Raw genomic sequence first — 22,546 nt, forward strand, 5'->3', positions numbered from 1 at the left:
ATTGCATTGGAGGCAAAAACATTAAGTAAAATTTTTTTTAGGTATATTAAAAGCAGGAAGCCGGCAAAAGAATCGGTTGGATTGCTAGATGACCGAGGAGTAAAAGGGGCAATCAGGGAAGACAAAGCCGTAGCGGAGAGATTACATGAATTCTTTGTTTTGGTCTTCACCGAGGAAGATTTGGGTGGGATACTGGTGCCGGAAATGGTATTCGAAGCTGACGAGTCGGAGAAACTTAATGAATTCTCTGTAAACCTGGAGGATGTAATGGGGCAGTTCTACAATCTGAAGAGTAGCAAATCTCCTGGACCGGATGGTATTCATCCCAGAGTACTGATAGAACTGAAAAATGAGCTTGCACAGCTATTGTTAAAAATATGTAATTTATCCTTAAAATCGAGCGTGGTACCGGAAGATTGGAGGGTGGCCAATGTAACACCGATTTTTTAAAAAGGTTCCAGAGGAGATCTGTGAAATTATAGACCGGTGAGTCTGACGTCGGTACCGGGGAAAATGGTAGAGGCTATTATTAAGAACAAAATTACAGAGCATATTCAAAAGCATGGATTAATGAGACAAAGTCAACATGGATTTAGTGAAGGGAAATCTTGCCTCTCCAATCTACTACATTTCTTTGAAGGGGTGAACAAACATGTGGATAAAGGGGAGCCGGTTGATATTGTGTATCTGGATTTTCAGAAGGCATTTGACAAAGTACCTCATGAAAGACTCCAGAGGAAATTGGAGAGTCATGGGATAGGAGGTAGTGTTCTATTGTGGATTAAAAACTGGTTAAAAGATAGAAAACAGATAGTAGGGTTAAATGGTCAGTATGCTCAATGGAGAAGGGTAGTTAGTGGGGCTCGGACCTCTGCTTTTAACATATTTATAAATGACCTAGAGATGGGAGTAACTAGTGAGGTAATTAAATTTGCTGATGACACAAAGTTATTCAAAGTCGTTAAATCATGGGAGGATTGTGAAAAATTACAAGAGGACCTTACGAGACTGGGAGACTGGGAGACCAAGAAAGGGATCTAGGTGTCGTCGTTGATGATACGTTGAAACCTTTTGCTCAGTGTGCTGCTGCGGCTAAGAAAGCAAATAGAATGTTAAGTATTATTAGGAAAGGAATGGAAAACAAAAATGAGGATGTTACAATGCTTTTGTATCGCTCCATGGTGCGACCGCACCTCGAATTCTGGTCGCCGCATCTCAAAAATGATATAGTGGAATTAGAAAAGGCGCAGAGAAGGGCGACGAAAATGATAAATGGGATGGGACGACTTACCTATGAGGAAAGGCTAAAGCGGCTAGGGCTCTTCAGTTTGGAGAAAAGGCAGCTGAGGGGAGATATGATAGAGGTCTATAAAATAATGAGTGGAGTTGATCGGGTAGATGTGAAGCGTCTGTTTACGCTTTCCAAAAATACTAGGACTAGGGGGCATGCAATGAAGCTACAATGTAGTAAATTTAAAACGGATCGGAGAAAATTTTTCTTCACTCAACGTGTAATTAAACTCTGGAATTCGTTGCCAGAGAATGTGGTAAAGATGGTTAGCTTAGTGGAGTTTTAAAAAGGTTTGGACGGCTTCCTAAAGGAAAAATCCATAGACCATTATTAAATGGACTTTGGGAAAATCCACTATTTCTGGGATTAGCAGTATAGAATGTTTTGTACTTTTTTGGGGATCTTGCCAGCTATTTGTGACCTGGATTGGCCACTGTTGGAATCTTTGGTCTTTCCCAGTACGGCAATACTTATGTAAGCAGTTAATCTGACAATATCTAGAGTGCAAAAAGGCTGAAATGACCTCTTCTATCTATAAGGCACACGATTACAAAGCAAAAAACAAACTCGACCATTAGTGGAGACTGGCCACTATTAATTTTGGTTTTATACAGACTCTACCCATCTGTTGAGAAGTGGTTAAAGGGTGCTCAGCAGTGCACATCTGGCAGATGAGTGTATGGCTGTGGCTCACAGACTCCTGGCTATCCAAATCAGAGCTCCTATTAATCCCTTTTCACTTCACTAAGACCCTGACTGTGTCAGGATATCAGCTCAGGGCAATCTAGAAGCATCAGGAGACTCTGCACTGATTTTGCTGCACTCAGCAACTTTCTCTTTTCCTCACATTACACTTCCTGCCAGGGAAAGTGTCATTTGTACCACAACCCCTAAAACAAGAGCCAAACAGGCGTCATTCTGTAGACAGTGTGCTTTTCATTAGCTTCAGGGTCTGATGCACAATAAAGATGACTTCTACAGCAGCCCAGAAATCCCCTTCTTGGCCTCCCCAATTAACAAGGGCATGGGGGGGGGGGGGGGGGGGGAACAGAAGCAACATCAGGGAAAGGGCTGAAGACAACAAGCTGCTATCCTTTTAATATCTGTGGCCTAAGTTTATCCTGCCACACACAACCTATCAGCTCTGACCATCTATTCTAAACAGTTTTCCAAGAGAAAAACTAAGCGAACAGGCAATAAAGGACTGAAAAATAAAAACTTTGTCTGCAATACCATTTCCACACAATACTTGGTAACTAGTATCCCGTTACACATCACTGAATAAAGACTCACCCTGGCGATCTCTGCATATGCCAGGCCCAGGATGCCTTCCCAGTTGGATCCATTGATGAAAAACTTGTCAGATTCTGTGATGGCTGCAATATTTGCTCGCACAGTGACGTTTGGCCCATGAGGTATGGTGACTAGGTCACTGCCTAGTTCTCCTTCCCACTTCCCCTGTGTGTATGGCACATAGACATGTTTCTGCAGATCCCAATAAGTGCTTGACCTGAGTATAAAGAGACAGAAGCACAAGGAAGAACAGGAGACAATGAAGAAGGGAGTAAAGAGAGGCACACAAGATATTCATGCAACGTTCCTGGGGCAAGAAACATAGCCAAGCACCCCCAATATTGAGCAAACTCCTTTTACTGTGACCAGCAGGGAACACTCATTCGTGTTGAGTTTAACACCTCCAATCGTTTTGAAAAGTTGCTCCTTGGCAAAGAATAAACCCCACAATTGCCAGCGTTTCCTACACCTCTATTGTTAGAACACCTGCATAAGTACTCTATGCAAATCTTGCTTGGAGTCCAACCTCAATTCCTCCCGCTCTTCCCCTCGCCCCATTTCCTTTCAGAGTAGTAAAATGATGCCCTATGTTTCCATTAATTGGTCCCCCAATACTTCCAAATTTCAGAGCACATCTCTTAACTCTGGACCAGTTGAAGCTCAGCTTTTACCAGCACTTCAGTACAACAGAGGGTCCTTTCCCAGCTTTCCTCTTGCTTTGTGTGAGCACAGCTGGATGTGGGCATGAGGGGTGAGAAGACAGTGGATTATTCATTGACTAAGAGACCAGGGAATTCGCATTCTCTTGAGCAGGAGAAAAAACCCTCCCCCCTCAATTATATCATATTACTGAATAGCACAATGCAGTACCACTCACACTCTTTGGACCTGGCACTGCTAGTATCAGACCAGAGAGACCAGAAGGCGCTCTTGTGCAGTCTCACTACGAAACTGCCAGTACAACCACAAGAAAGGCACACCTTGTATTCTGTACCAGAACCCTTTAGTCCTGTTCTATTTGCAAGTTCCTGCTACAAGAGACATAGCAACGTAGTAGATTAGGGCAGAAAAAGACCAACAGACCTATCCAGTCTGTCATTCCTCTACATGTTTCTAAGGAGCATGACTGCCTGTAAGATAAAATTTATCCTAGATGGGGAGTGCCATCTTCCTCCTCAGTACTCTACCATCATGGACAGAAGAACATGCAAGATCCCTTAAATAGATTTGGATTTTAGATATGATTACACACCTTTCCAAAACCAAGCTCAATATGAGTTATAATTCAAGTACTGTAACTTCCCTGCTCCAGAGGTCTTACAATCTAAGTTGTGTCTGGAATTCGTTGCAAGAGAATGTGGTAAAGGCGTTTAGCTTAGTGGAGTTTAAAAAAGGTTTGGACGGCTTGCTAAAGGAAAAGTTCATAGACCGTTATTAAATGGACTTGGGAAAAATCCACTTTTTCTGGGACAAGCAGTATAAAATGTTTTTTTACTTTTTGGGGATCTTGCCAGCTATTTGTGACCTGGATTGGCCACTGTTGGAAACAGGATGCTGGGCTTGATGGACCTTTGGTCTTTCCCAGTATGGCAATACTTATGATAGATGGTGGTGTCCAAGGTCACAAAGAGCTTCTGCAGGAAAAGCAGGATGTGAACCCTGGCTTTTCTAGTTCTCAGGCCATTGCTCTAATCACTAGGCTACTTATTCATACCCAGTCATATTTCCCTTCCTGTGTCAAGACTGGATAGACCATTCAGATCTTTATCTGTCATCATTTACTATGTTACTATGTTATGTTAAGCCACTGTATATTCCTTCCTATGTTAGGCCTAGTACTAACTACTGCTACTGAGGCCTGTACTTTGCTTACTTTGGTTCTCACAACTTGGCCTAACAAGTTAGCATCTTTGCAACATACAGTGCTTTTCTTTGGCGCTGAGATCATGCCTTTCATATAAGGTAACCTTGGCAGTTGCTGACAGGCTGAGGACACATAGAGGCATATTTTCAAAGCACTTAGCCTTCCAAAGTTCCATAGGTTTATATGGAACTTTGGAAGGCTAAGTGCTTTGAAAATATGCCTAAGTGTGAGCCTAAGATGTCCAGAATGTTTCATTTGGGGAGATAGACAGAGAGAGAGAGAGGACACAAGGGTATTGTTCTGGCTATGCACACAGAACTGGTAGCTAATTAGCCAATGCCCACTGACTGTTCACGTGGACACACATCAGGAGAGAGTGATATAATACAGGAATATCCATATATGGCACAGGCTAGTTTCTGATTTCTAGTTTGGGAAAAATCACATGATTTATGAGAAACAAAACTTTACTGAGACTATATATGTAATGGTTGGGATAGTGTTAGCTGAGCAGTCCTTGTCTTTCAGGATGCGCGTTGCTGACAACCTGCTCCAGGGAGAGGATTATTTTTTGTATTTTTGGCTCTGTGCAATACTAATAAAGATAATTTACTGGCTGCGCCTGAGTCTAAGTTCTCTTTATCTGTGCTTTCCCTCCCTGTGAGGGCAAAGGGACAGAAAACACATCACAGAGTGGTTGGAAACACATAGAGCCATATCACTAGGAGTATATAATTCAATTCTCTCACACAACTATCCTGGACTATGATTTTGTAATTCCTTAAAATGTAAAGACCATCATTTTAAACCAACATCTATTCCTAAAAGAAAAGCAGTGCAGTTTTATAAAAAGACCACTGCCATATTCTGCAGTATTTGCCAGGCCTAAATAAAGTGCATTGCAGTAATCCAAGGTAATAATTACCACTACTTGCATCACTGTTTTCAAGGCACCATCTACAAAAGCAGACAATTTTGACTTATCATTGCTAACTTCCAATAGGTCTGTTTGTTTGCTTGGCTTATCTGTTTCTGCCTAACTCCTCCTTCCTCTAATATTACCCCTAATGAATTCACCATCTCTATCTGAGGAATTTCTACACTACCCACCGACAGATTTAGTCCTTGCCATCAGACATTCCCAAAACACATTCTACAGTTTGAAAAACATTCCACTGCAGGCCACTACTCAAAAGCCAATTCTGAATACTTTCTAAACAATCAGTATGATTTTTGCTTATGATTGCCATTCCCTTCTATAGGCAGCAGAAGTTGAATATCATCAGCATATATGTAGAAGGAAGAGTACAAAAGATCTAACTAAAGCACCTAAAGAATTTATATAGATATGGAAAAAGAGATAGCGGTGAACCCCTACATTTTTATACAGATGTTTTTTTTTCCAAGGCCAACAGTCATAGCCTCCAAAGACAAATATAAATTGTATTTTAACTGTCATCAAATTTCTATACCTATTTTCAATCTTCAGATGCACTGAGGATGGATCCCATGTAATTCAGAGGGTCCATTATGGAGAACACAATCACCTATGCATGGCATTTATTAATTTGTTTACATAAGTACATAAGTACATAAGTAGTGCCATACTGGGAAGGACCAAAGGTCCATCTAGCCCAGCATCCTGTCACCGACAGTGGCCAATCCAGGTCAAGGGCACCTGGCACGCTCCCCAAACGTAAAAACATTCCAGACAAGTTATACCTAAAAATGCGGAATTTTTCCAAGTCCATTTAATAGCGGTCTATGGACTTGTCCTTTAGGAATCTATCTAACCCCTTTTTAAACTCCGTCAAGCTAACCGCCCGTACCACGTTCTCCGGCAACGAATTCCAGAGTCTAATTACACGTTGGGTGAAGAAAAATTTTCTCCGATTCGTTTTAAATTTACCACACTGTAGCTTCAACTCATGCCCTCTAGTCCTAGTATTTTTGGATAGCGTGAACAGTCGCTTCACATCCACCCGATCCATTCCACTCATTATTTTATACACTTCTATCATATCTCCCCTCAGCCGTCTCTTCTCCAAGCTGAAAAGCCCTAGCCTTCTCAGCCTCTCTTCATAGGAAAGTCGTCCCATCCCCACTATCATTTTCGTCGCCCTTCGCTGTACCTTTTCCAATTCTACTATATCTTTTTTGAGATACGGAGACCAGTACTGAACACAATACTCCAGGTGCGGTCGCACCATGGAGCGATACAACGGCATTATAACATCCGCACACCTGGACTCCATACCCTTCCTAATAACACCCAACATTCTATTCGCTTTCCTAGCCGCAGCAGCACACTGAGCAGAAGGTTTCAGCGTATCATCGACGACGACACCCAGATCCCTTTCTTGATCCGTAACTCCTAACGCGGAACCTTGCAAGACGTAGCTATAATTCGGGTTCCTCTTACCCACATGCATCACTTTGCACTTGTCAACATTGAACTTCATCTGCCACTTGCACGCCCATTCTCCCAGTCTCGCAAGGTCCTCCTGTAATCGTTCACATTCCTCCTGCGACTTGACGACCCTGAATAATTTTGTGTCATCGGCGAATTTAATTACCTCACTAGTTATTCCCATCTCTAGGTCATTTATAAATACATTAAAAAGCAACGGACCCAGCACAGACCCCTGCGGGACCCCACTAACTACCCTCCTCCACTGAGAATACTGGCCACGCAATCCTACTCTCTGCTTCCTATCTTTCAACCAGTTCTTAATCCATAATAATACCCTACCTCCGATTCCATGACTCTGCAATTTCTTCAGGAGTCTTTCGTACGGCACTTTGTCAAACGCCTTCTGAAAATCCAGATATACAATATCAACCGGCTCCCCATTGTCCACATGTTTGCTTACCCCCTCAAAAAAAATGCATTAGATTGGTGAGGCAAGACTTCCCTTCACTAAATCCGTGCTGACTTTGTCTCATCAGTCCATTTAGCTCATTTAGCTCATAATTTTTAATTGATAGCTCAAGGAGGTGGCCACATCCCCCTTCCCCCACATTTAGGCTCAGGCCCCCTCCAGAACTGTAGCACCCGTTCAATGGCTGGCAGGGATGCCAAAGCCCCACCAACTGAAGAGATCCACTGTCTGAGCCGCCCTCCCCCTTGTGCTTCTTCAGGGACAAGGCACAGGGGGTACTGGCATTGGCGGTTAGAGGAATGCCACAGACTCCCTCGTTCCTGCAACAGCACAAAGGGGAGGGGGGTGGCTTGGGCAGCAGATCTCTTTGGCTAGCATGGCTTCAGCATCCCTACCAGCAAAGGTATATTTCTAACACAGTTGTGGGGGGGGGGGGGGGGGAGAGGAAATGGGTGCCCTCTCCCCAGTACACCCCTGGGTCCCCTAAAAAAAATGGACTCCTGGCTATGCTCCTAGCTCAAGGCAAGTTAAGTTCAGGTACTGTAGCCAGTTCCTTGTCCCCAGAGGGCTTACAATCTTATATCTGTACCTGTCAGACAAGAAGGGTGGAAGGTGGTCACAGAAGAACATCAACGGGATTTGAACCCTGGCTTTCCTTCCTATTTTAACTTTGATCCATAGTCTACAGTGGAAACCGTTTTAGCTCGTCTACTTATCAGTTCATTAGAGACTGACCAAATTTCAGTTTTGGCACTGAGGCCAGCCCAATATCGGTATTCGGGCATGTTTTGGTTTTGGCCAAAAATGCTGGTACATTTTCAACTGAAAAATGAAACTTAATGCTCTGTACCCCAGGAACAGAAGTGAGCTCCACCCACCAGGATAAGTCTCTGGTTGTTTTTTGCTTTTGCATTGTTGGCAGCTTCCCTCACAGCAGTGCCAGGACATCAGTCCCCGCCCCAAGACCCCACCTACAGACTGTGCAATTACATTTATGAGAAAGTGTATTTCTAAAGAGGAGAGAGCCATTTTGAAGGTGGAGATAGCAATTGGTAGGAGCGACTGTGGTTCATACCTGTTCAAACTACACCACTAGACCAACAGGGACTAGGCCCAGGAGGTTTCAGGTGGATCCAGGGGAGGGAGAGGGAGCATGAGGAGGGAGTGGAGGCGGGGGTGAGGGATGAGTGTGTGGAGGTTCCTGCCATTCGGAGGCAGGGCCAGTATCAGTTTCCGCTTCAGCTGGAGCCCAGCAGTGATTTTCAGCCACAAATTCAGTTTCGGCTGAAACAGAAAAACGCGGTTTTGGTAACCATTGAGTTCACTGTTGTATGAATGCCACTACCAAAGTTTTTTGTCAGAGATGTGCTAAACCTTTAGAGTATTTACATGCGAGATCCAGGACCATATCGTAGCGTTGTGGCTGTGATTAGTGTTTCTCAAAAAGATGATCCCTCCCCTCACTGTCTGTCTGATTTCTTCCCTGTCCTTCTCTCCTCTGTTTCCAGCAGAAACTTAGTAGTGCTGGCTTGTTTGTGAGGATGAACATCTGCTGTGTGCCCCTGTTGCTATGGCAACAGAGAGCTAAAGCTGGTGGTTGTAGATGATTTGCTAAGATAGAAACCAATCTGTCTCTGATCTGCAAAACATCTCTGCTATTGTACAGTCACTCCAGCAGGGAGGGAGCCTCCCAGCATGCTCAGAGTCCAGGGGAATTATACAGACAAGCCACAAATGGGGAGGGAGGGTGTGCATGGTGGCTCCTTAGTGAGAGTCAGAGAAAAGGTAGTGAGGAGAAAGAGAAAATGACTCCTTGATGAGCGCTAGAGAACATGGCATGATGCCAGAAGACTGCCAGAGAAAGATAAAATAATGTCTAGGGCTTTCCAGAGAAAGATAAAATGTCTAGGGTTTTATCAGTGGTGTCTGGTTACTATTGGCATTACATTTTTTCTGGCTTTTTGTAGCCTGTTCAGAAGCAATACTTGAAATCTAATTCGTCTCTGGAGGCTCCATTTTTTGTACGAGACTAGCCCCACTGGTTTCCTGCTTTTGTATTTGTCGTCTATTTCCCAAGTTGGCAACTTCCCTCATAGCAGTGCCAAGATCACCAGCCCCTGCCTCAGGTCTTCACCTGCCAACTATGTAGTTACATTTACAAGAAAGCATGCTCCTCACTCCCTCCATCTTTGTTAGACATTTAACTTTAACAGGTTTGTCTACAGACTTCCATCACTGACTCCAGGTCATCTTTTGCACTCAGCTAGTACTATAGGACAAACTCATAGAGCTCACACTAACATGTAATACTCAACCCAAAGTTGATACTGCCCTTTAAAGCTTTCCACCTTCCCAGAACTCCCAATGCTGAGGACCACCATCCAACTGTCAGTCCACAGCACAAATGCATACACCTCAAGTCAGTGTCACCTCTAACATCCAATTCCCAGATTTCACCTATTACCAAGTTCCATCCCTTCCAACAATCATCCCCAAACCATTTAACATTGAATGGCTCTTCAGTCAAGGAGATGAGGGGGGTGAAGGAGTAGGTTTTCCTCAGGACCCCAGATAGATACTTACCGCTGTCTCTGGTAGTACTTCCTCAAGAAAGGATGAGACGCAGCTCCAACAGCAAAATTACTGCTTCCTGTGTCTACTAGAATGTTTAGCTGGGAGAGAAGACAAAAATGTGAAAGTTACTGAAAAGAACACTCCTTTGAGAACAGAGACAAATGGCCTGAACAGCCCGATGACCTTTATCATTTGTTCTGGTTGCTGACATGTCACCCAGTAGGTCTAGAATCATATGTAGATGTTCCCTTGATGGGCTCTGAAACTCAAATCCTTTTCTTGCGCTTATGACTCAGACAACACCAGCATGTTTTCTGGACCAGGAGTTTGGTTATAACTCTTAGCAACCAAGTTAATGCTGGCCTTAAACAGGGGGCTCCATCAAGCATAACGCACACAAAATCCTGAAGTTCCTTAGTCTTTAGGTCTATCTAATATTTAGATACTTTTTTAATGGCTTGCCTGTCAAAAAACAGAATTGAAAGGAGGAATGGCATGGTAATATGAAAGCAGCTATTTCAGTTTCCTATAGCCCCGGCTTTCTATAATGCACGTTGGTGTTATCAGACTTCAGAGCTGAAGATCCAAATTCTGGGCACAGGGAGGGAGGGCACCACTGGTGTGGTGCAGTAATCAATACAGAAATGGTTGAAATCTTGGAAATGGCAAAGGAGAGGGGAGAAATCATGTAGTATCCTGTAAGAATTTCAGGCAGCCTGAGGAGGTGGCAAGATCATGGCTTGCTGTGTTAAATGACAAAAACGTGGAAATAAGATATTAAAGTTGGTGCATGTATGCCAAAAATGCAAGCAGCCTCCCTCAGGTAGCAGATTAGGCTCTGCCACGTCTCCTCTGACTAAAGGTCTAATGCTGTCACTTGACCCTAACCCTTCTCCCCTAGGGCCAACCCCAACAAAACTATCTACAATACTGTACATCTCTCTTCACACACAGCATTTGTAGATTAACAGTTCATAATTAAAAAACCTAAGAAGGGACCACATCTTTCAAAATATTGCAGAAGTTAATCTGAGGCTTATTTACTAATAAGCTTAAAAATAGGAACTATTATGTAAAGTGTACATAAGTCCCTTACTGTGCAACTGCATTGGGGGGGGGATATTTTGCTACACCAATGCTGCCTTATGTCTTTATTTTATAACTGCTTAGGCGCACCTAAACACCATACGCGGTAGGAATAGAGGAGTGGGCTAATGGTTAGTGAAGCTGGTTGTGGACCTGGGGAACCAGGTTTGATTCCCACTGCTGCCTGACAGTCAGCAATGGATTGAGATCCTGGAAAACCAGGTTCAATTCCCTCTATAGCTCCATGTGACCCTGGGCAGGTCCCTTAGCCCTCCATTGCCCCAGGTACAATATATAACTTAGATTGTGAGCACAGTGCAAAATACCTGTAATAGAAACCACATAGTCACCTCAGGATAGCTTGCAGTATATCAAGTGCTGAAAATAAATAAAACAAATGATAGAATTGGCGCTCAAGTGTGGCTTTTTTGTGGCACCTAATTTATAGAACTGCCACCTATATATTTTACTGCAGACTGTAGGAAACGGGCAGAGAGATAGAGAGGGGATTGATGCAAGATCTGAACGGGTATGGTTGTTGCTATTTTGGTCCTGGGCATCTCTTTCTAGATCCTGCTGTCCACAAACAGCGAGCTCTGAAAAGCGTATGAGGCTGCTGAAAGTGTGATCATGTTGATGTCAGGCCCTAAATGGAGTGAGGCTGCCAGTGTCATATCCAGCCATTCCAAACCAATGGAGGATAGTGGTTTGCCTAAGGCCACAAGGAGCTACTATAACATTTGAACTTGGGCCCTCCAATTCCCACCCTGCTGCTCTCTTTATTAGGCTACTCCTCTGCCCCATCCTGGACCTTAGTGCTACTTTATTATGACAGCACATTCCAGACTGATTATATATATATATATATATATATATATATATATATATATATATATATATATATATATATTTATTTTTTTTAATTGTTGCTGAGTTTGGTTACTGCAGCTCTGTCTCTTTGGTTTGAGAAATAAGCATAGAATGTAAGTACGTGATAGTTTTTTCTTCAGAAATGGCAACCCTAGTGCGGACAGTTGGCTGTAAAAGGGTGAGGCAGGAGAAGAATACAACAGTAGGTGTGGAAAAGGATGAGGCAGAGCATGGAGCAGTGCAGATGTAGGGGTTTTTTTTTTGTCAAAAACTTGGCAACTCTAGGGCAGAGTGTACATGCTGCTGTTTGACTGGCAAAGCTGGGACCTTACCAGGACATGAACAACCAACCAGAGCACTAGTGAAGTGAGAAAGTGAGCCGACACAAGCTTATAACCCCTCCATGTCTTCTGCCTAAGACTGCAGGTTGAGAGATATTTGTAGGCAAGCATGTTAGCCTTTCTGGTACAGCAAATACATTACACTTCTTATCACCGTGTGCAATGCACGTAGCAATGTTACTAGATTAATAAGTAATATGCAGTTTTCACTTACTCCCTCCACCTAATCCCACCCCATAAAACATTTGAGAAGCAACATTTTTTTTAATTAGAAGACTATATTTTATCTATTTGTGTAGGGCAATTTTCAAACATTTTAAACTATCTGCACATCAAAAACCTAGCCTTTTCTCTACCTCCGTCTGCTGGTAGGAGGGGATAAGCCACTTGTACAGAAAGGTGCAAGCCAGGAGCTGCCATAGAGTGAACGAGTGTGTTTAAACCACTTTGATTGAATGTTTTTTATTAACATGTGGGTGGTATATAACAATTTTATAATAGATGTGTTGCAGAGAGGGCAATTAAATTATCTGAAATGTGCAGGTAGTTTATACCCATGGTGTTTGCACAAACAAAGCAATTCTATGGAGCCTTTCTATTAAAGGGCATTAAGCCCTTAATGTGTGGTTAACACACAGAAACAGGCTACCATGTGACCACGTCAAGTGTTTTACAGTAGTTTACCTGTCTCCATGTGTTAAACCACACATCACTGCATTTTTCAGATTTTTTTTCTCCCTTGGGACGTGGCATGGGCAGAGAGTGGTTGTGGAAGCATTAGCCAGCTAGCACGTAAATAGGAGGTGGTAAGTGGTCCTGCTGAAGAAATATTACTCTTTTTGTATAATTAACTCTCAGCAGGTACCGCATGCTAATGGAAACATTAACACACAACCTGCAATAAAAATAGTGGGAACACCTCCGAAAGGTGACACGTAAAATTTGCAGCTGCTGCATGGTAAAATCCCATGTTAAAGCAGTGGTAACTGCAAATTTTAGTACATTTTAGTAAAAAGGGCCCCTATGTGTGTAGTTTAGCTTGGATTACTACTAAAGAAACAAAGTACCTGCAATGCACACATGCTTTTTCTGCAGCAATTTTATCAGGCTAAACAATGCTCATACTTGCCTTCCCACTGTTAATCTCACCTGTGGGAACACCACCACCTTTATTCAGGTAAAAGTATCCACATCATTACTTGTGCCTGCATTAAAGGCGGGCAGTATTCAAAATGTCCATGTCTGTGGGTAAAATACTGATTTATCCATGGAAATGAAGGTTGCATTAAAAGGCAATAGTCATACCCATGAAAATGCTGGAACTAGAAGGTGGCCCAGGAAATGTGGTAAATCAAGCACTGATTGAGGTCAGCACATCCTTAAACCAGACAAGGATTGCAGATGCGATTTCATGGAGTGACCATGTCCAAGGTACAGCTTTAATTAAATCTTTAAAAAATACATCTTGGGGAACGCGTCTAAAATGACTCAGACCTCAGAGACTCTTGAGAATGTATTACTAGGGACAGGAGGAAGAAAAGATTAAGCAGGAAAGTAACAGAACAGGCCTGCTTGAAAGAAAAACAGGATTCCGAGGGCATATTGATGGAATCTGTAGAGTCACGGTTCAGGTTGCATCACAAGCTCTAAAAATTCAATAATTATTCCTAAAATAATCAACAAGCAGAAAGGAAAACATATCACTCTTCACTCTACATTTGTGTGGCTGGCAGCAAAGGGTGCCCAGAGATAACTCATCCAATACATCCAAAAAAGCCACATCTAAAGCTTTCAGCACACACAGGCCAAAATTAAAGGAGACCTGCCTGAGAGATCATATGATGCAACAAGGTGAGCAGCAGTGTTTTTTCTCAGCTCTCAGTGCATCCACAAAGTATCAACCCCATTGGGCTACTATCAGTGACTAACCTAGACATTCAGATGGAATAGAACTTCTGGTCACTGTATGGACAAGTATCTAAATAAACCAACTGTGAACATGGCTACTAAGGCCCATACCACCGACGGACCCCAACTATGGAACGCACTACCCAAAACCGTGAAAACAACATATGACCACCTAAAATTCCGGAAAGCATTAAAAACCAACCTGTTCAAAAAGGTGTACCCCACCGACCCAACTTAAATGCCGGCACCTTGCAACACAACAAAACCAAAGCTCGTAATGGACACATAAGAACTCTTCCTCTCTACAATTCCCTATATGACTGCTACACTTGAACCGTACCCCACCAAACATTATTGTATTTGTGCCTACCGGAATTGGCGATCGCCTTTACAGTACTATGTAAGCCACATTGAGCTTGCAAATAGGTGGGAAAATGTGGGATAAATGTAACAAATAAAATAAATAAATAAATAAATAAATAAATATGGCAACGACAGGCGGAACAAAAGGAGAAGTACAGGAAAGTTTACTTTGCCATATTGGAGAGATCGTGGTCATAGCCTAAGATAATAGCCTATCAGATATTAAACAATAAATTAAGCAATCTTACCCAATCTGTTACCAATTTTAATGGGAGAGTTGCTGAGCTGGAGACTCAGATGAGTTCTACAGAAGATTCCGTAAATACTGCACCGGGAGATCTAGTCAAGCTACAAACAAGGTAGATGACCTTGAAAACAGATCTCGAAGGAACAATGTTTAGTTCATTAGTCTTCCAGAGTCGGTGACAGAAGAGGAACTGATAGGTATAGAAAGGGCAGACAGACTAGGGAAAGTGCTAACGAACAACAAGAAGCCCCGAGCAGTAACTGTGTGGCTTCTCAACTTTGCTCCTAAAGATTACATCTTCAAGCAATATTGACAACAAAGGGAGCTCTATTATGACAAGCACCGCATTATGTCGCAGCTGTAATGGAAAAAAAAAAACCCAACCAACTTTTACTGCAATTTTCAAACAACTAGTGGAGTAGAATCTCCGCTTTACTCTCCAGTACCCTGCCAAATTGAGGGTGCTATATCAGGGTAAAACACACATTTTCTCAACTCCACAGGAAGTGCAAGGAAACCTAAACCTTTGGTCCTTAAATATCATAAAGTCGACTGACTGCATCTGACCTCTCTGTTTAACTGAGGTTGATCTGAACAGTAACTCCAACTTTGTCAATGGTTCTCTGGAATGCAACTGTTTGGCAGTGAACTCTCTAGCAATCAAGGGATTACTCCTAGTGAATTTGATAGTAACTGATGTCAATGTCTCAGAGCGCTGAACAGTGGTTGGATGTGTTCCGCTGCTCTGCTTTTGTACATGCAGAATGGATAATGAAAAGCGCTTTCATATTTAACACCATCACCGTGCTCGACTAGGGGACAAGCGTCTTGCATTCTGCTTATCCTTACATATATGGATAATAGCTGCTCTTCGCTATTAACTGGTAAGTTGTGCTTATGCAGAATCTGGGTATTGTCATCTGCACAGAAATTTGGCAAAGCACAAAATGGGATGACCACCCTGTTTTTTTTAGGATGTTGAGTGAATGTGTGTATGAACATTTTGAGTGATTATATATGGGTGGGGGTATGACAGGCTATGCTGACAGACTTATGGAGATCTACAGAAAATACAAAGAGCTCTTTGAAAAATTTTGAGGGCGGGAAAACGCCCAAGAATTCCTTTACAAATATTGATGTAAACCATTCAGATTTCCTATGCTAGAAGTGATGGTATAGTAAACAAATAAATGATAAAAAATGTTACCGTGCAATAAAGGTGGAAGGGGCCTATTAGACTTAAGCTATATAATCTGGCCTGCGGGCTTTGTTCGGTGAGAGATTGGTTCTGTTTTACCTCTACCAGGTTGGAATCTCTTATCTTGCATCCGATAACTGATCTGTTTGTTTTGCGTGCAAAGGTAATTCAATCTAACGACTTCTTTACCCAACATGTGATATGGTCATACGTGAGAGGAAGCTGGCGAAGAATACGCTATCACTTGCGCAGCAACTCTTCTATTTCACCTTTGCTCCCTCTAACTGGTAATGAGAATTTTAGACCTGGTCTTGACTCAGTGGCTTCAGGGATGGCATTATATAAAGGGTTAAAATGGGTGGGAGATATGTTTGATGGGCAAGGAAGAATCTATACCTTGGTGGAGTTGCAATCATTATTTGATCTTCCCCCACCTCTCTCATTTCCTACATTCTGGTATGTCACTGTCTTGCTGGTTTGAGGGGGCCGGGACGGACTGCACATATTATACAAACCATTGATCAGTGCTTCCAACTTTGAGAAGAGCAAAAACTCTCTCTGATACACACTTTAATTGATTTTCTCTGGATCGCCTCCCTGAATACTGTTTGGAAGGTTTGGCAGGAGCTTGGAGTGAGGAATTGGGCTTACCTATTGTCAGAGTCTCCAAAACAGAGTCTGATAAGCTTATCTGTTCAAATGTTACTTAAGAGAGCTTAAATACAAATTTATACTTAGAACCTATCTTTTACCATGGACAGCCTTCAGGGCACATCTGGCCACTGATGGAAACTGTCCTAAATGTGGTGTAGCAATAGCCAATTTAGGCCATATGTTTTGGCATTGTAACTTAGTGGCAGGACTATGGAAACAGATCTGGACTTTTTGTCAGTCATTCTACTCTGAAGTTTTTTCCTCCTATATGCTTTTTCACGGAGAAGCAGATTTTGCCCTACTTTCAGAGATAAGATTCTTCCTGAGAAAGTCTTTTTTTCCCCCAGTAACAAAGCCTATATTTGTGTTTATCTTCCGAGATTAATCATTAGAAAAAAAAAATTTGACTTGGCACTTATAACATTGAGATTCTGGAGATGGGGATAACAAGAGATGGACACATTTCCAAAACATTATGGGAACTTTATTGGATGGGACTCCCACATAAAGATCATAGTATATTGTAAAATAGATCATTCTATTATATTATCTTTATCTTCTGATATACTATTTTTGTATATCTTATACTTGGGGGAGGGAGGGAGGGAGAGAGGTAGTTACTGTTATTTGTTCTTTGTTATCTGCTGCTAGTTGGAGAAAGGAACAGAAAAATTACTTCACTTTGTTATGATCCTTCATTAAGTATTTTGTCCAGAGAACTTTTGACATTCCTCAGTTCATATATTACACGTGTGGATAAGAGTGCACCAAATGCGGTATTTATTTATTTCTAGCATACCATGGGGTCCTTTTACTAAGCTGTGCTAAATGATAAGATGCCCATAGAAATATAACAGGCATCTTATCATTTAGTGCATGCTAATCATTAGTGTGTGCTAACTTCATTAGCACACCTTAGTGTAGGGAACTTTGTTTTCTGGCGTTTGTTTATTGTGTTTGTACTTATTTTGGATGTATGCCAATAAAGATGATTTAAAAAAAAGGAGACCTGCCTTTTCCTCCATCTGTGATCCCTTTGTAGTGTTAAAAAGAGAACTGTCCTTTTAACATGAATATGTTTGGTATGCAGTCAAGCAACTGGAATCGTTAAATTAATCTAAAGATTTACCCCAGGATCAGCCCTATCAGCTCTGTTGGTCAGGACCTGTAATGCTGTGTTTTTAATTAAAGGCCTCCAAGGCCTGGCCAGCCCTAGATTACTGTACACCTCATTCCAGCCCTGGCCAGGCAGCACAGCTCATGAGAAAAGGTGATGAAATTCTTAGCTGCCACACAACTTAGCAAACTTTACCATCCATGCTATCAAGGTTATGCAACAAGACAGATGAAGGCTCCTACTGGCTTGTTTAGTCAATAAGATGAATTTCTAATGTTTTGATGCTTTTCTTACCGGTAAATTCATCTTATTCACTCCCCTCATACTACACTGTTTCCTGTCTATCACCTTTTTCTCTGTGGCTGCCCTTTAACAGATAGCATACTGAACTGCCAAAGGTGGCATGAGGAAGACAAGGGAACACCTCAGAAACACACTGTGGGCATTATGCAGGGCTGGCCCAACCATTAGGCACATGCCTAGGGCAGTAGCTTCTGGAGGTGGTGCAAAAGAGCAGCAGCAAAGAAAAACAATAGATCCTGACAGACATAAGCTCAAAAGAACCATCAGCATGTATTTATACCTCCATGAGCTGTGGACAGCTTGCAAATAGCCCATTTCCCTTGTACATGGTTTTAGGAAATAAAAGCGTATAGTTAGACATCATGTTTCTAAATCTTAAAATATTGTAATGGTACTGGGATGATCAGGATGTTGATTTTAAGTCACGCCTGAGTGGTGGTGGGCGGGGATAGTGCTGGGCAGACTTATACGGTCTGTGCCAGAGCCGGTGGTTGGGAGGCGGGGCTAGTGCTGGGCAGACTTATACGGTCTGTGCCCTGAAGAGCACAGGTACAAATCAAAGTAGGGTATACACAAAAGTAGTACACATGAGTTGTCTTGTTGGGCAGACTGGATGGACCGTGCAGGTCTTTTTCTGCCGTCATCTACTATGTTACATTGAGGCATATTTTCAAAGCACTTAGCCTTCCAAAGTTCCATAGGTTTCTATGGAACTTTGGAAGGCTAAGTGCTTTGAAAATATGCCTCTATGTTTACTATATATAAAAAAGTCATGTCTTAACCATGTGACTCCTAATGAGTGTCCACACATTAGGAAGGCAAATCCAGAAAATCCAAAAATCTACATATAAATCGCTCCAAGTATAGGTTAACTCGGAAATGTGCATGTAAAACACGACTTACAGTCCAAAAAATACGGCTATGTATTTTAACCCTCCCAATTACCTTTCTTCCTGGATAATGAGATGTATATCCAGGGGTGTGCTGGTAAAATTTTAACAACAGGCTCTCTATCCGGGCATAGCCGGCCCTGAAATTTGGGGGGGGGGGGGGAAATACATGCCTCTCTCTCCCCTCCCTTGTGCGGGCACGCTAGGCATACTTTGCTGAGCCTCACCAGCCAATAAATGGACTGCCACCATTCTCTGCTGCTTGTTTCTGGCTCTGAGCAGCATGATGGAACCTTCTTGCGCTTGCATGAAAAGTCCCAGCCTGATGCTCAGAGTCAGAAACAAGGAGCAGAGAGCAGCAGCAGTCTATTTACTTGGCTGGTGGGGCCAGCATCACTGCCAGCAAAGTAAAAGAGAATTCAGGAGGGGGCCAAAGCCCACATTTTGGGAGTCAGTTGTTAAAGTAGCCATGGGGAGGCCAACTTTAACAACCAGCTCCCAAAATTCTTAAAAACTTAACAAACGGCTCTCGCGAGCCCATGAGAGCCCGCTCCAGCACACCACTGTGTATATCCATAGAGGTTTAATTTTTTTGTCAACTGTTGGGACTGTTTGATAAACAAGTATAGTTTTTTCAAAAATGTTTTCCTCTTAATTGCTTATCCTCCAGCATTTGTATTGGGATTCTCCCCTTATGTGGTCTAAATTAACGGTTAGCCACAAAGATAATATCGCTTTGTGTTAATTTTCATTATTTAGATGGTAAAAATGGTGTCCATGACTTTTCAAGTTTATAATACTTGATATAATTGTTGTTAAACTAAAAAAAAATGGTTTCCTTGTAAAACCCTCAGCTCTCCACCCTCAGGAGTGGAGGAGTAGTCTAGTGGTTAGTGCAGTGGACTTTGATCCTGGGGAACAATTACAAGCGGTCCTTACGAGACTGGGCGTCTAAATGGCAGATGACGTTTAATGTGAGCAAGTGCAAAGTGATGCATGTGGGAAAGAGGAACCCGAATTATAGCTACGTCATGCAAGGTTCCACGTTAGGAGTCACGGACCAAGAAAGGAATCTAGGTGTCATCGATGATACGTTGAAACCTTCTATTCAGTGTGCTGCTGCAGCTAAGAAAGCAAATAGAATGTTAGGTATTATTAGGAAAGGAATGGAAAACAAAAATGAGGATGTTATAATGCCTTTGTATCGCTCCATGGTGCGACCGCACCTCAAATATTGTGTTCAATTCTGGTCGCCGCATCTCAAAAAAGATATAGTGGAATTAGAAAAGGTGCAGAGAAGGGTGACGAAAATGATAAAGGGGATGGGACAACTTCCCTATGAGGAAAGGCTAAGGCGGCTAGGGCTCTTCAGCTTGGAGAAAAGGCGGCTGAGGGGAGATATGATAGAGGTCTATAAAATAATGAGTGGAGTTGAACGGGTAGATGTGAAGCGTCTGTTCACGCTTTCCAAAAATACTAGGACTAGGGGGCATGCGATGAAGCTACAATGTAGTAAATTTAAAACGAATCGGAGGAAAATTTTTCTTCACTCAACGTGTAATTAAACTCTGGAATTCGTTGCCACAGAATGTGGTAAAGGCGGTTAGCTTAGCGGAGTTTGAAAAAGGTTTGGACGGCTTCCTAAAGGAAAAGTCCATAGACCGTTATTAAATGGACTTGGGGAAAATCCACTATTTCTGGGATAAGCAGTATAAAATGTTTTGTATAAAATGTTTGGGATCTTACCAGGTATTTGTGACCTGAATTGGCCACTGTTGGAAACAGGATGCTGGGCTCGATGGACCTTTGGTCTTTCCCAGTATGGCAATACTTATGTACTTATGAACTGAGTTCGATTCCCACTGCAGCTCCTTGTGACTCTGGGCAAGTCACTTAACCCTCCATTGCCCCTGGTACAAAATAAGTACCAGAATACCGTATTTTTCGGACTATAAGACGCACTTTTTTCCCCCCAAATTTGGGAGGAAAATGGGGGGTGCGTCTTATAGTCCGAAGGTAGATTTGGCTGGCTGGCTGACTGGCAGGCCGCCCGCCCTCCGAGTTCGGGATTGCCCTCCCCCCGGCCCTGTCACCATTTCTCCCTACTCACGCGATCTTCCCTGGTGGTCTAGTGACGTCGGGGCAGGAAAGAGCCTCCTCTTTCCTGCCCAGCGCACTGCTCTCCATCCTCCTGTATGCAGCCTGACGGTCTCGGCGAGATTCAAAATGGCCGCCGAGACTTAAATTCTCGGCGGCCATTTTGAATCTCGCCGAGACCGTCAGGCAGCAATGCATACAGGAGGATGGAGAGCAGCGCGCTGGGCAGGAAACAGGGGGCTCTTTCCTGCCCCGACGTCACTAGACCACCAGGGAAGATCGCGTGAGTAGGGAGAAGTGGTGACAGGGCCGGGGGGAGGGCAATCCCGAACTCAGGAGGGAGGGAGGGAGGGATTCGGACAAGACGCACCGGAGCACCTAGGTTTTAGAGTTGGGAAAAAGGAAAATTTTTTTTTCCTATTTCCCTCCTCTAAAACCTAGGTGCGTCTTATGGTCCGGTGCGTCTTATAGTCCGAAAAATACGGTATATGTAAACCACTTTGAATGTAGTTGCAAAAACCTCAGAAAGGCGGTATATCAAGTCCCATTTCCCCTTCCCTTTCCCTCTTTCTTCACCCTCATGCCTCAGAAGTAGTTCCATTTACCTGTAGGGCCTGATAAATTGGGGCAGACTTCATAGTGGCTATCATGGGGATCATTTTGAAAGCACGTAGACTTACAAAGCTCCATTGGTTACTATGGAACTTATAAGTCTAAGGCCCAGATGCACTAAACGTTTTTCATCGTTAAATAAGCCCTCAAGGAAGAATTTCCTATCCTTTCCATGCACTAAAGCCTATTTTCCGACCACAGTAGCAGCTAACGAAAACTGAATGCAGATGAGCAATTCTTCTACAAATCCCATTGAAATGACATGCACAAACCTTTTCCGATTCGTTTAACGCAGGAGAACACCGTGAAATCTAACGAGAGTCTGTACCTCTCGTTAGGGCTGTCTGTCTGCTAGAAGTTAACAAAATAAAAAAAAAAAAATAACTGGGGGGGGGGGGGGGGGGGGGGGCGAAAACGCGTCAGGGGCGTCCTTTATTGACGCCCCAGGTCGACGCTGCTCCCCTCTCCCTCAGCACCAAAAAAAAAAAAAAAAAAAAGGATCGGGAGGGGGCAAAGGCACTAATCATGAGCGTCCCGTATGGACGCCTTGCCCCCCCCCCCCCCCCGCACGAAAAAATCTCCAATTTTAGCAGCCCCGGGCCGGCCCTCCTCCCTTCCTGTATTCTCCCACACTAGCTCCGCCTCCGGCCATGCTCTGGTCCCGTGCCCCGCCCCCCACTTTGGTCGTGGCTGCCACTCCCCCCATCCAACGACCCCCCCCCTTTGCCTTACCGGCCCGTGCAGCGCCTGTCACCTCTGCTGCACGGGCAAGAACAGCTGATCGGCGAGTCAGAAGGCCTCCTCAGACGTCCCTTCTTTCTTCCTGGGCCCGCCCTCCTCTGACGTAGGTAAACTAGTTTACCTACATCAGAGGAGGGTGGGCCCAGGAAGAAAGAAGGGACGTCTGAGGAGGGGGGGAGCAGCGCAGAGCAGCGCGGGGGGGAGGGCAAGGCATC

General features: G+C 43.3%; 1 protein-coding gene across 2 annotated transcripts in view; it reads right to left on the reverse strand.

Annotated features, from left to right (window-relative positions):
* BACE1 (beta-secretase 1) overlaps positions 1–22,546 on the reverse strand; it is a 48,377-nt gene that overhangs the window by 20,680 nt on the left and 5,151 nt on the right. For both annotated transcript variants that reach the window (XM_030220969.1, XM_030220968.1), the window contains exons 2-3: positions 9,914–10,002; positions 2,585–2,801 (exon numbers count right to left, since the gene is read on the reverse strand). In XM_030220969.1, coding sequence (XP_030076829.1) covers positions 2,585–2,801; positions 9,914–10,002 — 306 coding nt within the window. The remainder of the gene's footprint in view (positions 1–2,584; positions 2,802–9,913; positions 10,003–22,546) is intronic.

The sequence above is a fragment of the Microcaecilia unicolor genome, chromosome 12, assembly GCF_901765095.1.
Source record: "Microcaecilia unicolor chromosome 12, aMicUni1.1, whole genome shotgun sequence".
Taxonomy (NCBI): Eukaryota; Metazoa; Chordata; class Amphibia; order Gymnophiona; family Siphonopidae; genus Microcaecilia; species Microcaecilia unicolor.